This window comes from Athene cunicularia (assembly GCF_003259725.1).
Source record: "Athene cunicularia isolate RWA chromosome 1 unlocalized genomic scaffold, athCun1 chr1_part1, whole genome shotgun sequence".
Taxonomy (NCBI): Eukaryota; Metazoa; Chordata; class Aves; order Strigiformes; family Strigidae; genus Athene; species Athene cunicularia.
Window position 1 is genome coordinate 120,789,262 of NW_020799091.1, and position 12,915 is coordinate 120,802,176.

At 40.7% G+C, this 12,915-nt stretch overlaps 1 protein-coding gene across 1 annotated transcript in view; it reads right to left on the bottom strand.

Moving 5' to 3' along the window:
- NME7 (NME/NM23 family member 7) overlaps nucleotides 1–12,915 on the bottom strand; it is a 72,268-nt gene that overhangs the window by 13,529 nt on the left and 45,824 nt on the right. The window contains exon 10 of the mRNA XM_026844896.1: nucleotides 2,881–2,988. Within this exon, the coding sequence (XP_026700697.1) occupies nucleotides 2,881–2,988 (108 nt within the window). The remainder of the gene's footprint in view (nucleotides 1–2,880; nucleotides 2,989–12,915) is intronic.

Below are 12,915 nucleotides of genomic sequence, written 5' to 3' on the forward strand. Positions count from 1 at the left end.
AAGTGTTAGAAATTTTGCATCATTATTTGTAATAATTATTCTGCAGTTTGCTTTCAAAAATATGTTGCATTTAGTATTTTATTTTGGAGAAGAGAAATATAAATCAGAACATCTTCATATAGAATTTTGGAATCAAACACTTTCAGGCCAAAATTTGAGAAGTGGCTTAGGCAAGCTCAGATCAAATCAGCATCAGAGTTTGAAGTGAAACTCGAGTTCCTAGCTCTTGTGCCTGAATTCAGATTGCCAAACTTACTGTTCATTAGCAAAACAGGAGTGAAATAACTTGCATATAGGCTGGTTTCTGGAGCTCTACTGAGTAGTAACTGCAGGAGAGTTAACACTTTACAAAAAACAATGCTATCTGAAGAAAGGAGAGGCTGCTAGGGATGAATTAATTTTCTTTGGCGTTTTAAAAAGGATCCTTCATCTTTGTAGTATAAATCTAGGAGGTCACATTTCTCTCTGAAATTTGCTCCAGACTCCTCTACTAATCACTGTCCTACAATGATATTGTAAAGTTTTTATAGCAAGAGCAGCATTACTATCACCTCAGCAACATCACCTGCTAGAACATGGACATAACAAACACACTAACTCCATATTGCAAAGCAAGTTCCACTGTGCCACATAGCAAAGGTCATTCTCCTCAATGACAAGTGAATTCACCTCCTCCGAGGCTGAGGATAATTGCTCTGTTAAACTCAGTATATTAAGATATTCAGTTACCCATTAGAGAAACGTGCCATTTACTGAACAGCATACTATTTTAAAATGTTAAGTCTGACTCAGTTTCCTTCTATGGTTGTCTTATATGTGACACAGTCACTCTGCTCTAGCCCAGCACGTCCAGCGCCATTACAGTTATTGGGGCTGAGGGGGGAGAAAGGTCAGCAAATGAGACCTTTGTGACTGGATTTGAGCTCCTCTCACAGAGAAGCTCACTGAGAAAAAAGTCCTTCCCAAGGATGATCTATGTGTATACTGTATTATTTCTTTTTCATCAGTTCTGACAAGTCCTTGTGCTTCAGCAAATCCAGAAGTTATTTTTCATTTTGTTTACCTAAGCTTTCAGGGAACTACATTTCTGACAGAACACACATCTAAAGATACTCCAGGAACGAAAGCATTAGCAGTAAAAAGGTTTCTATAGTTTACATTACAATGCTTATTTGCCAAACAATCAGAATGAAACATTCACTGCTTTATTTACTCATTAAAGAACACGGACAGATGTCCTTTACAACTGCTGGCTTAACCCAGACTGTTATAGACGAAACTAGAGACAGATAAGAACCACATTCTGTGTACAATTATGCCTACAGTAAAAAAAAAAAGATTTTGGACTCCTCTCTCAAAAAAATACAATCAAAAATTGACAGCTAAAATGACCAGTCTGCAATGGGAACTGCAAAGCGTGGAGTCAGAGTAATATTTGATCAAGAACTTAGTTTCTGCTTCAGCTGTGGGATTCAAAGGATGAACACACGCAGTGGAGACCTTGAGAAAAAATTCCAGTCTCAATTTTTGTTCTGGAGAAGCAATTCAACTGCTTTGCCCTACCCACCTCACTTACAGTTACCTGCAAACTCAAGTTAAACAGCCAGCAAAATGGGGTTACACCTGCTTTGCACCAGCATAAAGGATACAGACTGTGGACATGAGAGAATTCTGCTGAAGTACTAAAACGCTCTGTGTGTGTTGGTGAGACTTCCATTTTCCCCTTGCAGGCTATGCCTGTTTTGCTGCTGCCATTGAAAAGCCATGACTGAGGGATTTAAGGCATGTGGTGACAAATACCTGTTTGCTTGTTTAAATCCAGTCCCTTTGGGCAGAAACTAAAAGTTGACAACTTTTAATGACAGCTTGGAAATGGCTGAAAAATCTGCAAATTTGTTGATACTGGCTGTCATTCTCAGGGCTGAATTTCACTAGTGAATTCCTTAAACTAGATGCAATTTCCTGGCAAACAGCATTTTAACCCACAGATCTGTTTTTATTTCACAAAGGGAGATGGTGACTCAGTTAGCTCTTCCTCTTCCCTCAATGAAAACACCACTTTGGCTACGTAAAATTATCCAAGCTAGGAGAACTCCTGCTGCTCCATCATTCTGCTATAGTCTGACAGCAAAACACACAAATACATGTAGACAGTAAAACAGAAGCAATGCATGTGCTGGAAAAACATCTGCATTGATGCAGAGATCCATCCAAGACAGGCTTGCTTACACACCGCTTCAATCCCCTTGTACAGACCTTAGTTCTGAGGCACAGAATTAAGTGAGTGAGCTTGTTCTGTTTTCACAGAGAGTACTTCTGTCTTTATAAACTCAATTTAACATTTTCCCATTTTATTGGACTTTAATGTAAGCATACAAAGCCAAGATAATATAATAATTTGTAAATTAATTTAAAACACAGGAAATACCAACTGATGTGCGTAATTATGACTGTCTCCTAATAAACCTGGACCCCATCTGGAGGATTTGAATTCCCAGCATCCGTAATATTCCAAGCCCTACACAAGCTCACTGTAGAGACAATCCAGATCAGGAGTCATGGTGGTCATCCAAGAAAGGGCTAAGAAGGTGCCCCCGCTGAAGCACCACTGGGTGCTGATATCCAATCCTAAGGACACATTCAGCCAAAGGGAAGACTCTTGACTTCCATTTCATTAAATACTCCATTGTATTATATTCACTCAAGAAAAATGCTTGGATGAATGTTTTACAGTATCAGAATTAGCTGTGTTAAATGCCCTTAATAAACTCATTGCTTTTGTTTCTAGCTGATCGCTTGTCTCCAGCAGAGCTACAAAACACTTCAACAGCTTAAACCAGTGTCAAGTAGAGCTATTCATGTTTGTCTAGCAGGTCTTACCTCCAAAAGTCCATCTTCAGGGAGGTCTGTGCAGTGGACAGCATTCTGAATCTTGTTCTTCCCAAAGACAGCACGCAGAGTTCCAGGTCGGAGACGACGGGCTATTTCCTATTGAACACAAGAAAACCAAAAGACCTTTGTGAACCACACTGTTGCTTTACATTGTGGACACGATAGCATCTTATAAGGTAAAAACATTATTGTGCTATTAATACATGTGTGGTACACTATAAAAGAAACTAAGAGGGGAATGCCAGCTTTCACTACACACAGACACAACTGCTGAAAATACACAGCCAGGACTGTGAAAACTAACTGCTTGAAATTGGGCCAATCGAGCCACCTTGGGTGAAATGCAGGACCCTTGGTATTACAGACAGACCTTCCTGGCACTTATATTAATACAACTAGCTCATGTTAACACTTTTGCAGCAACCAAGCACAGAATGTGCTGTCCTTAGTGAGGAGACAAGCGCAGCACCTTGCAGACTGCCTCCTCTAACACTGAACTGTTCATCTCAGAACTGACATTTGTGAAGCCCAGCTACTGAACACCCTCTTGGTCTCCTCTACAGTGCTTCTCTGACACTATGACTAGTGCCAACATCTGATCCCCTCTGAGGATCAGCCCAGACTCTCTCTACATCTTTCTGTGTTCTCTGAAGTTGATGTTTCAATACTCTTCTTCATCTATAGTGTCAAACACATCCTTGGCCTCTCAGAGTGTTTCTCTTCCTAGTAGATACCACTCAGGTCCTGAAATAACATTCCTCCCCTACCTCTTTACTGTGGTGTATCTCCCATCTTATACTGCTGAGGACAGCCTTCATTGGCTCTCCTCTCCATCATGCTCTTTATTCCAAGGCATAACACAGTCCTGCTGTACTTCTTTGCACTATCGCCTTGCAGCGCTGTCTTTTAACCCCTTTCCTATGCCAACTATGCTACACCTTGTAGTCTCTTCCCAACACCTTGGAGCTTATCTCCAAGTTTATCTCATGCACAGTGTGCCTCCTTTTAAAATTCTATGGTGATGACATTAACCCAGTTTTCCCTCCTTAAAACCCTTTGGACATTCTTCCACGAATGCCTTCTGAGCACTGCTGCCTGTGAGGGGACAGGCCGATTTCAAACTTATACTACAACTACTGAACAGCAAAAAAATAAAGCATCCTTCCTTGCCAACAGAGCCTACATCAGGCCCTTTCTGAAAAGGCACTGGGTACATAGGGTGTAATCACTTTGGAAGTGGCCAGCTCAGTTTCACTGTGCCACTCCCAGGTGTTTGTTTCGGTGTCACAGCTGGAGGTTACTGCCCCCACAGTCGAGTCACCACACTGGACTGTCCAAGCATTTCTTAACTTTCAGTGTCAAATGGGTTCAAGGTGACTTCAGTAGTGGCTCTTGGATGACCTGGAAAACTTTGCACAGGTACAGATGAGAATGATTCGCATGATGCACACTCTCTTCTGGGACAGCAGTGAGTATTTTAAGTTAGTCCCAAAAGGCCTCACAAGAGCATTATCTGACACATCCTTTAGCTGCTTTTCAGCTTCACCCACTTGTCATGTCTCATAACTAAACTAAGACAACTGGACTTTAAGGGCAAGTCCTAGATATTTTCCTGTAGTAACAATTCACAATTATGGTGATCTGTTACCCACCTGGAAGACAATTAAACTGCTTTAATGCTTGAACTGTGTCTAAGTCAAAACATGCTACAGACATTGGAGTTCCCCATTGTTACTTTTGTGTATGTCACAGGTTATACAGGATCTTTGGATAGGAATGTCAAGGATATTTGAATAAGATAGACTTAACATCAAACAAATTTTGCTTCAGACGAGAGTTCAGTAGTTTCACTTAAAAAAAAAAAAAAGCCCCAAGGAGAAAAAAAAAACCCTTCTCTACATGGTCCTCATAAAAGGCTTGCGATAAGAAAGTCTGCTAGAGAAACAAAAGTCACATGCCAGTTAACTATAGCTATGTGGCACTTTAATTGAGCCTTCCTTGAAACAACTGTTGATTCCAGTAACAACTAGCTGTTAGGAAGCCAGCAGTAGCACTAGACTTTAAATTATTTTAAGGAAAGTTTGGGCATATTAGAATTTTCCTTGACCCATCTTCATCACCAAACCTAATTTTCTGGGTTTTTTTCCTTCTTTAAAAGCAGCTATGGCCTCCTGACTTATCATCTGTCCTGAGCTCTCATTTCTGCTTCACAACTTCATAACAGAAGACCTCATGTTTCTTCTCTCAGACTCCATCTCTCTCACTAACAGTAGGAGCAAAAGCTCTTACTGTTGCAGTACACAATCTCCTGTTCTTCGTCCAATTTTTCAACGCAAGCTGCTACACACTCTCCTGCCCTCCTGAAACTCATCAACCACCTTGCACAAAAAGGGACTCATTCTGTGCTGCCTGGGACTGCACTAGATCAGAAGCGCACAAAGGTCGATTCTCCAGCACTTTATATTGTTAGCACCTGAATAATAAGAATCTAAACAAGCCTTCCGTGCCATCAGTTAATGAACAGGATGAGAGGTAAAGCAGTCTCTGCTTATAGTTACATAGCCAAGGGGACAATAATTGTCAATTCCCAAGTTTTACTATTCTGTAGCTTTCTTACTACACCACTGAGGTACCCTCAGGGAATCAGGTCTCTACAAGATGGAGATACAAAGAGCTGTATGGATCATATATAGGTGTCCTCGTGAACATATGGCTAGAAATCTTGGGAATATTTCAGGGAAGGAGGAAGAGTTCCTTACAGAACTCCTCATAGCACATAATAATACACTCCTCTGCTCCATGACAGGGAGCTTGCCAGGCATTTTATTTATAGGGCCTCATATGCAACAACAGGGACATACAAATCTAATAGTGAGGTTTGGGTTGGTTCCCCCACACCCCTCCAAGCCCTTTTAAACCTCCTTTTCATAAGCTTTCTAGTTTCCAGAGTATGTGTTTTGTGTACCAGTTTTCAAAAACTTTTGGAAAGGAGTCCAGAATGGGATGATGGAGGAGTTAAGAGCAGCTCCAGCTCTACCATATGCATGAGAGTAACACATGTGCACTGGATTCATGTGCATGTGTAAACAAGGATGCCATGAACTCGCACCTCACACAAAAAATACACTGTCTGCAGCAAAACAAACCAGGGTTGCTGTACCAAAAGGCTTCATCATCTTTGGTCTTATTCATCAGGCTATTTGATTACACCTTACAGGCTGGGCTTTGATCTACAGCTAGCTCTTTGAAGATTCTTGTCCTGCACAAGATACAGATGCATATATTTAATGTTTCTCTCTATCATATAACTGCACCCAGTGCAACACTGCCTATATGAAGTACTTAGCACATTCTAAAATCTATTTCTGTACAAGGAAAGGGAAACAAAAATGTCACCAATGCTAGTAATATGTCAAAATCAGACTGAAAAATCATAAACATACTCATAAGCAAAGCTCATTAACTGCTTTGAAGGAATACTTCAAATGGCTGTGTTTTCATAGGCTGCATGGGAATTTATATAGAATGGTAACATGTATTCCAGCCAAAACTCCAGATTTCAAGAAAATATGGCCAGGTTTTTAAAAGCATCTGCCCTGAATCCTTAATTGGGTATCTAGAAAGGCCAGAAGGCCTCTGCTCTTCAACATTTCTGCATGCTTTGTGGTTGTTTAAATAGCATTCAAGGAAAAGCCAAAGAGGTGACCACTGGCACTGTGCAGCTGCCATTTCCTCACTCCTCAGTGGGAAAGAGCACAAACTCTGGACAGATCAAAAACACACAAAGGAAATTTTACAGCCTAAAACTTCATTCTGCTTGAACATAACTAGAACAAGGGAACCTTGAAAATTCATTGCTGGTCCTCTTGAGTGAAGTAAAATAAAAAGAATAATTTGTGATTACACCCTCTCCTACCCACAGTGTGCTCCCCAGGGCAGGTTTTTAGGTTTGCTTACAGGCCAGCAGCATTCAGAGGACTTCAGCAAACTGCACAGTCCCCTCTAAGCCCCCAGTAAAACACCTTCTTTTCCTTCTCTACCAAAGCTCTGACTACGAATCTGCTCCTTGCTCTTCTTGGCATTCCTCATTCATCACTCTGAAGGCTTTATGCTGACTTGGTCTCCACACCCCACACTCATGAAGCTTTTTTCTTCTGCAGTTCTCCATGCTCCACTGCTGGTCTCTCTTCCCCCTCTAAGGTGCCTACGGATCCAGAAGGCAGTAGCCAGCCTCAGGCAAACAAGCAAGTGTCTTCCTCCTTTTAAGGACCAGCTACACCCTTGTCAAGAGAACAGAACACACATTAACTGTGAACAAACAAAATAATGTAAATTCCACCACTCACCGTGGAATTTGTCTGTCTGAACTTTAGCCATCAGAAACCTGACTGCCTCATCCAAGCGAGGCACCTGAGCTTCCTCTGTAGTGAGCAAAGGGTGATAAGACCTTTCAGGAAAAAAAAAACCCTCTTCCACAGTACAACAGCTATGTAAGGTAGATAGGATAAGTGCTTCTCTCTTCTCTTCCCATCACCACAGCTCTTCAGTTGCTTTTTATTCCCAGGGGATTTTAGCACCAGTCATACCACACACTGCTGGTTGCAGCAGGGAGCTGCACAAAATACTCATTCCTACACAAACCATCAGAAAGAGATAAAATGATAAAAGCAGCACAGCCTCTGTCACGCAGAATACAATACTAGACAAGCATCTTTAGTAATGATTATTCAAGCTAAGAAACACCTTAACATTCTTGTTACTGTGGGAACAACCTCAGTTATCCATCTGATATATCCTTCACAGAAGTTCGCATCCAAAGACAAAGTTTAGTTTCTTACAAAAGCCTACTCTGGGTTTAAGGAAATAAATAAATAAATAACCATTCTGCATTTCTCTTTAAAATAAAGTCAGCCTACCTCTGAACTACCAGTCTGAAGCCCTGTATCTCCTGGAAGTTTTGTTAACGGACCTAAAATTATCTTTCATACTCCAGTGTTGGCATCTCATCTTTTTTTTTTTTTTTTTTTTTTTTTTTTTTTTTTTTTTTTTGGAAGCTCACAAGTCTGTAGAAGTTGTTACACTGGCTCCTTCTCAGCCTCCATCCCCTGAGGCACTTTCATTCTCCCCGCTTCACTCCCACACATTCCCTACCACTCCTCCTCTTTGGCAGCCCAAAGGTGCTGCACCAACTCACCGCAGACTCTCTGCTGTGGGCAGCAAACGTGGCACATTTGTCAGCCTTAGATAGCATTTTTACTGGTCTTGGTGCTTCTGGTTGATGCTTAAGCAATTCTTATGATAACTGCCCTGCTCATAAACTTATTTACTGTTGTATTTGTGTGCCTGTCTGCCATTGCCTATAGGCTGAATTCAGGTAAGAGCAGGTAGCCATGCTTCTAAGTTAAGCGTAAATTAGGTTGGATGGTGGAGTCTTGAGGATACCTGACACACCAAATGTAAGTTGGTCACAAAATAGGAATACAGATAAAATATCTGTCTATTCTGCTCTATTATCTGGGTGCAATAAGGGATATTTACATTGCTTGACAAGTTGGAAAAAGGAAGCGTTTAAGAACTGAAAGGCAACTAACCCTGCAAGACATCAGAAAACACAATATAACTGTAAATTTGATTATTAGTTGCTTTACTTCAAGCTTTAAAGGTCCTACTGATATAATATTGGTCCTACTGATGCTTTTACATTGCCTTCAAGGCATGCAGGATTTCATCCATTTATTAATTCACCTGTAAAATAAGTATTAAAAAATACTAGGCTGCAAGGGATATTTGGGGATTTCATTAATTCATGTTAGCAAAGTATCTGGAGAGCCTCCAGTGAAAGTCACTATGAAGTTGCAAGACATTATTTTTAGTCTGCAGATATCTTGGCTGAGTTTTCCCCTGCAATAACAAGAAAAATGATAAATTATCTTTTCCTCTGAAATTTTTGAGATGGAATTTTACATTTGCAAAAGCAGTCCAGATATCTGAGGTTTACACTCTGCAAAGCAGAAAAATCAGCTTCAGAATTCTACCAAGACTTCCCTGGCTGAACCCACTTTGGACCATCCACCTCAACAGAAGATGCAGACAAGCTGAAAGACAAAATTCACAAGTCTTCTCATTCGGGGCTGAGCATGGGAGAGAGCTTTCCCTTCCACTCTGTGCCCTCAAGCCTCTCCAATCCAACAAGCTTCTCCTGGGAGGCAGCAACGCTGCCATCTCTTCCCACACAGTTGTGAACAGCCCTGTCCTGATGGAAGGAATCACTCCTCCTTTGTGTTACAACTGCCTGCTGTGTTCAGGACTAGCTGTGCTAGTCAGTGCTCCTGTATATACTAAGACACAGTTCCTGGCCTTGAAAACCAGTATGAAGAGACACAAAGAGCAGAAAATAGGAGCAGAATGGACCCCATTTTCTGGAGTGGGAAACCAAAAGGGAGACAGTAATTTCCCAGGGGCACAAAGAAATACACGTTTCACAAGGATTGCAGTTTCAATGTCTATCTCTTAGCTCAGATCTTTTGAATCCCAGACCAGTGCCTCAGCTATTCTCTCTCCCAGATTTAATGCTGTTTCAACTCCTGTAGTGCACTCTGATGATAAGGCACCGTCTGCAAAACTCAGGCCATGCCAGCTCACCTAGGGGAACCAGAGAGTTTCAATGAGAACATGAAGAACTGCTGCTCACTCATCTTCCACCCCAACCTTTTTCTAGTCCCTTGATCTGAGAACTCAGAGGGAAACCTTCTTAGTAGGAGTATCCAAGGGAAGTCCCATGTGCATATAGGATGCATATCATAAGTGAAAGAAGTGTGCTAAAAAATTCTGCTCAGGTGGCCCTGCAGTAGAACAGAAAATGTCAGACCAAACAGACAAGCAAGTAGCACCAGCAGGTTCTCAGCATTTGAATTAATCATATTATATACAGGTTTTAAAATGCCTCTGTTTAGTTAGTAGTGTCCACAGTCAATGAGACCAGTGGTACAGAATGAAAACTATTACTGCAGCTGTTCTCATGGCTGTCAGCAATTGCAGAGAGGATGATTTAAAATAAAATAAAAATACTCACCCATCATCAGAAATGCAAAACTAGACTACCTACTTCTTTTTGTTACAGAAGGGAAGGCTTAGGCCATGATATTTGTTTTCTCCCACTTTGAAGCCTTCAATAATAGAGCTCAAGTAGAAAATAACTGCAGAGAGACTCTGGCCACATCATATAATTCTTGCATTGCTATAGTAGCATGCAAAGCACCTAGGGAATTCCAGTCCAGACACACCCTGTTGCAGTGTACAGTACAAGGATACCACCTATGCCACCAAGAAAGCCAACTGATCCATCTTAGGGGAAATCCACTCGAGAAAACGATGGATTTCCTTCCAGCAGTGATCAGTTCCCCTCAGAACAATCTCTTGTGTACCAATTTATCAGCAAGGCTACATAAGATACACTGTGATCTGCAGCTCCTTTTCTGTTTGGTTATTATTAGCTCTTCCATCAATCTATTAACCAAGCAGAGCCTGAATAATCAGTGCTATGGGATAAGAAAAAAAAAAAAAAAAAAAAAAAAAAATTGACTACTCATAAATTGTAGACTGAAAGACATAAAACTTTTTGGGACAGCTGCAGTCAGCTTCAGGATACTCAAGATCACAACATCATCATGGTTATATGGAAAACTAAAAGCCCTACTGCCCTTATTCTACACATTCATAACTTTCTCTATTGCACATTTTCAGCAATCACCTTTGTGTGCAGACTGTTGCCAACTGCCTTCTATAGTGCTCTAGAAAAAGCCTTTGCAGCCTGTTCTATTAAGTTCCACTGTGGTTTATTATTTTCTTAACATTTTTTTACTGGAGACATCATTAGTATTACTTCATAACTTGAAGTATACATTACAGCACTACAATACTACTATGTTCCAACAATAAGTCAGGAAGGATTCAAGTGAAGGACAAGTCTATCTATAGTCAACAAAAAGCTGCGTCAAGCATGTAAGCAAATGCTCTTAATCTATTCGAATCAAAGATTCTGCAAACACACAAGGTCACTGTGACCAGGATGCTAAGAAACTGGAGAATGAGGAAAGAGTTGTTTAGTGCACTAACAGTATCATTTTCTTTTCCAGACACAGTGACTGAAGCACTTCCCATATCTTCTGGAAACACTGTTCCCTTTTTCCAAGGAAGGACTGATGTTGTAGAGTATTTGTTTTTTGCTTGAATGTTTCTTTTCAGGGATTAGCTTTTATATATTAAAAACCATCACTCTCCAATGTAAAAAGAGTGATTTGTTGTCTGCTGTAACCAGACAGAACACAAGGAAAGCAAAGAACACAACCACATAGACTGAAATTAACTCAGAACCATCTTGTTCTCAAAAAGCCTCTTCTTACCTTGTGCCTTTCTGGACTGAATACATTAATGAATCCATACTCAGAAACCTCAGCAGCTACAGAAGAAACATAATAGAACAGTCCAAAGGAGGAAGGAGAGGGGAAGAAACAAGAAAAAAAAAGTAGAAAGGAATCACCAAGGAAGGTAGAACTCCTGTGACCTCAGAAGGAAACTACAGCCTAGGAATTCTGATGATCAGCTCTGTGTGTTGCTGACAGAGACTGTATTTTCACAAGGGGGAAGAAAACTTTGGTTTTTAAAAAGTGTTAAAACCCTCCCATAGGCAAGGTAAATCGCATTTTGAAACAGTGCAGCCAAGAGAAACAAGCCCTAGAGAGAACCCTGTGGATTACCTTTGATCAGCCTACCTGTGTAATAATTACTTTGTGTCTGTACCAGACTCGTATCACACCATCACCCCATTATGTTAGAAGCCTACCTCTTTTTCTACAGCAGTGAAAACCAACACTTTTCTCCTTAATCCATCTAAGATATTTAAGCAGAGATACAGTAAAGATATGGTATTAGCTAGCATTATTTAAAAAACAAACCCAGTAAATACTAAAAGAAACTAGGCAAGCAAGCACTTTTAAAACTTTGTGTGGTCATCTTTTTAAATAAAATATGATCCACCTATATGACATACTAAGTCTGTAACACCACTCTCTAAAACCTGGTGTATATTCAAAGCTTGGAGAGAACCTGAACAGGAAGATGCAATACAAACAGGATATGGAAGCATGGATTTTGCAAAACAAGACAGAGAGATGGACAGTTATAATCCAAACCCTGTGCAATCTGAAGAACCCCACCTCGTCAAGGCTGAATAGACAAATTTATGTAACTCACAGCATTTAAAAGAATCTTGTGTTCATCACAGACTCTTAAAATACCACTTCTATAATAACACCCACCTACTACTTTGGGATACATTCAGTCTGAGTGCAAAGGGAGCCTTTATGATCCCTAAACCAGTCTTCTGGGCTTCTTTCACACCTACCTATAGGTACAATTAGCCTTTGTGATCTCAGATTAGGCTAAATATCTTCATGTATTTGCAGAGCCAAACAGTACAAAGTCTTTGATCAAGAAATTGAGTTTTCTAAGAAAAGTAAATGGTCTAAGTGTGGCTTAGCCTTATGATGCTTTGCAGGGAAAGGCCTAAAAACCCAGCTCCAAGGATATCCTGGCAGATTACCCATTCTGGGGAGCGGGTAGGAGGTCTCTATGGCAGCACAGCAAGTCAAGGAAGATCAGTAACCAGTGCTGTTAATGCCCTGTAGCACATCCCTGCTTTCCTTCAGTCTCTGGGCTCACGTTCAGCTTCTCTTCTCTTGCTATAAAATAGGGTAAGCTATTCCAGCCTGGAACCAGGCATGAGGAGCCCAGGAAGAACCAGTTCAAAGCCAGAGACAGCCCAACGTAAGGAAAAGACAGAAACATGGATGGGAATCCTGAGGCTTCTGAAGCTGATGCTACTTTCCAGGAAGGCATACAGGATTTTTGATAAAATGTTGGTAACTTTCTGAAAATGTCCAGAAATTGTAGTTAAGAAGGTTCCCTGTCATGAGGGGATACTAAAATATCATAGTGACAGGTAGCAGAGGAAACCACAATAAA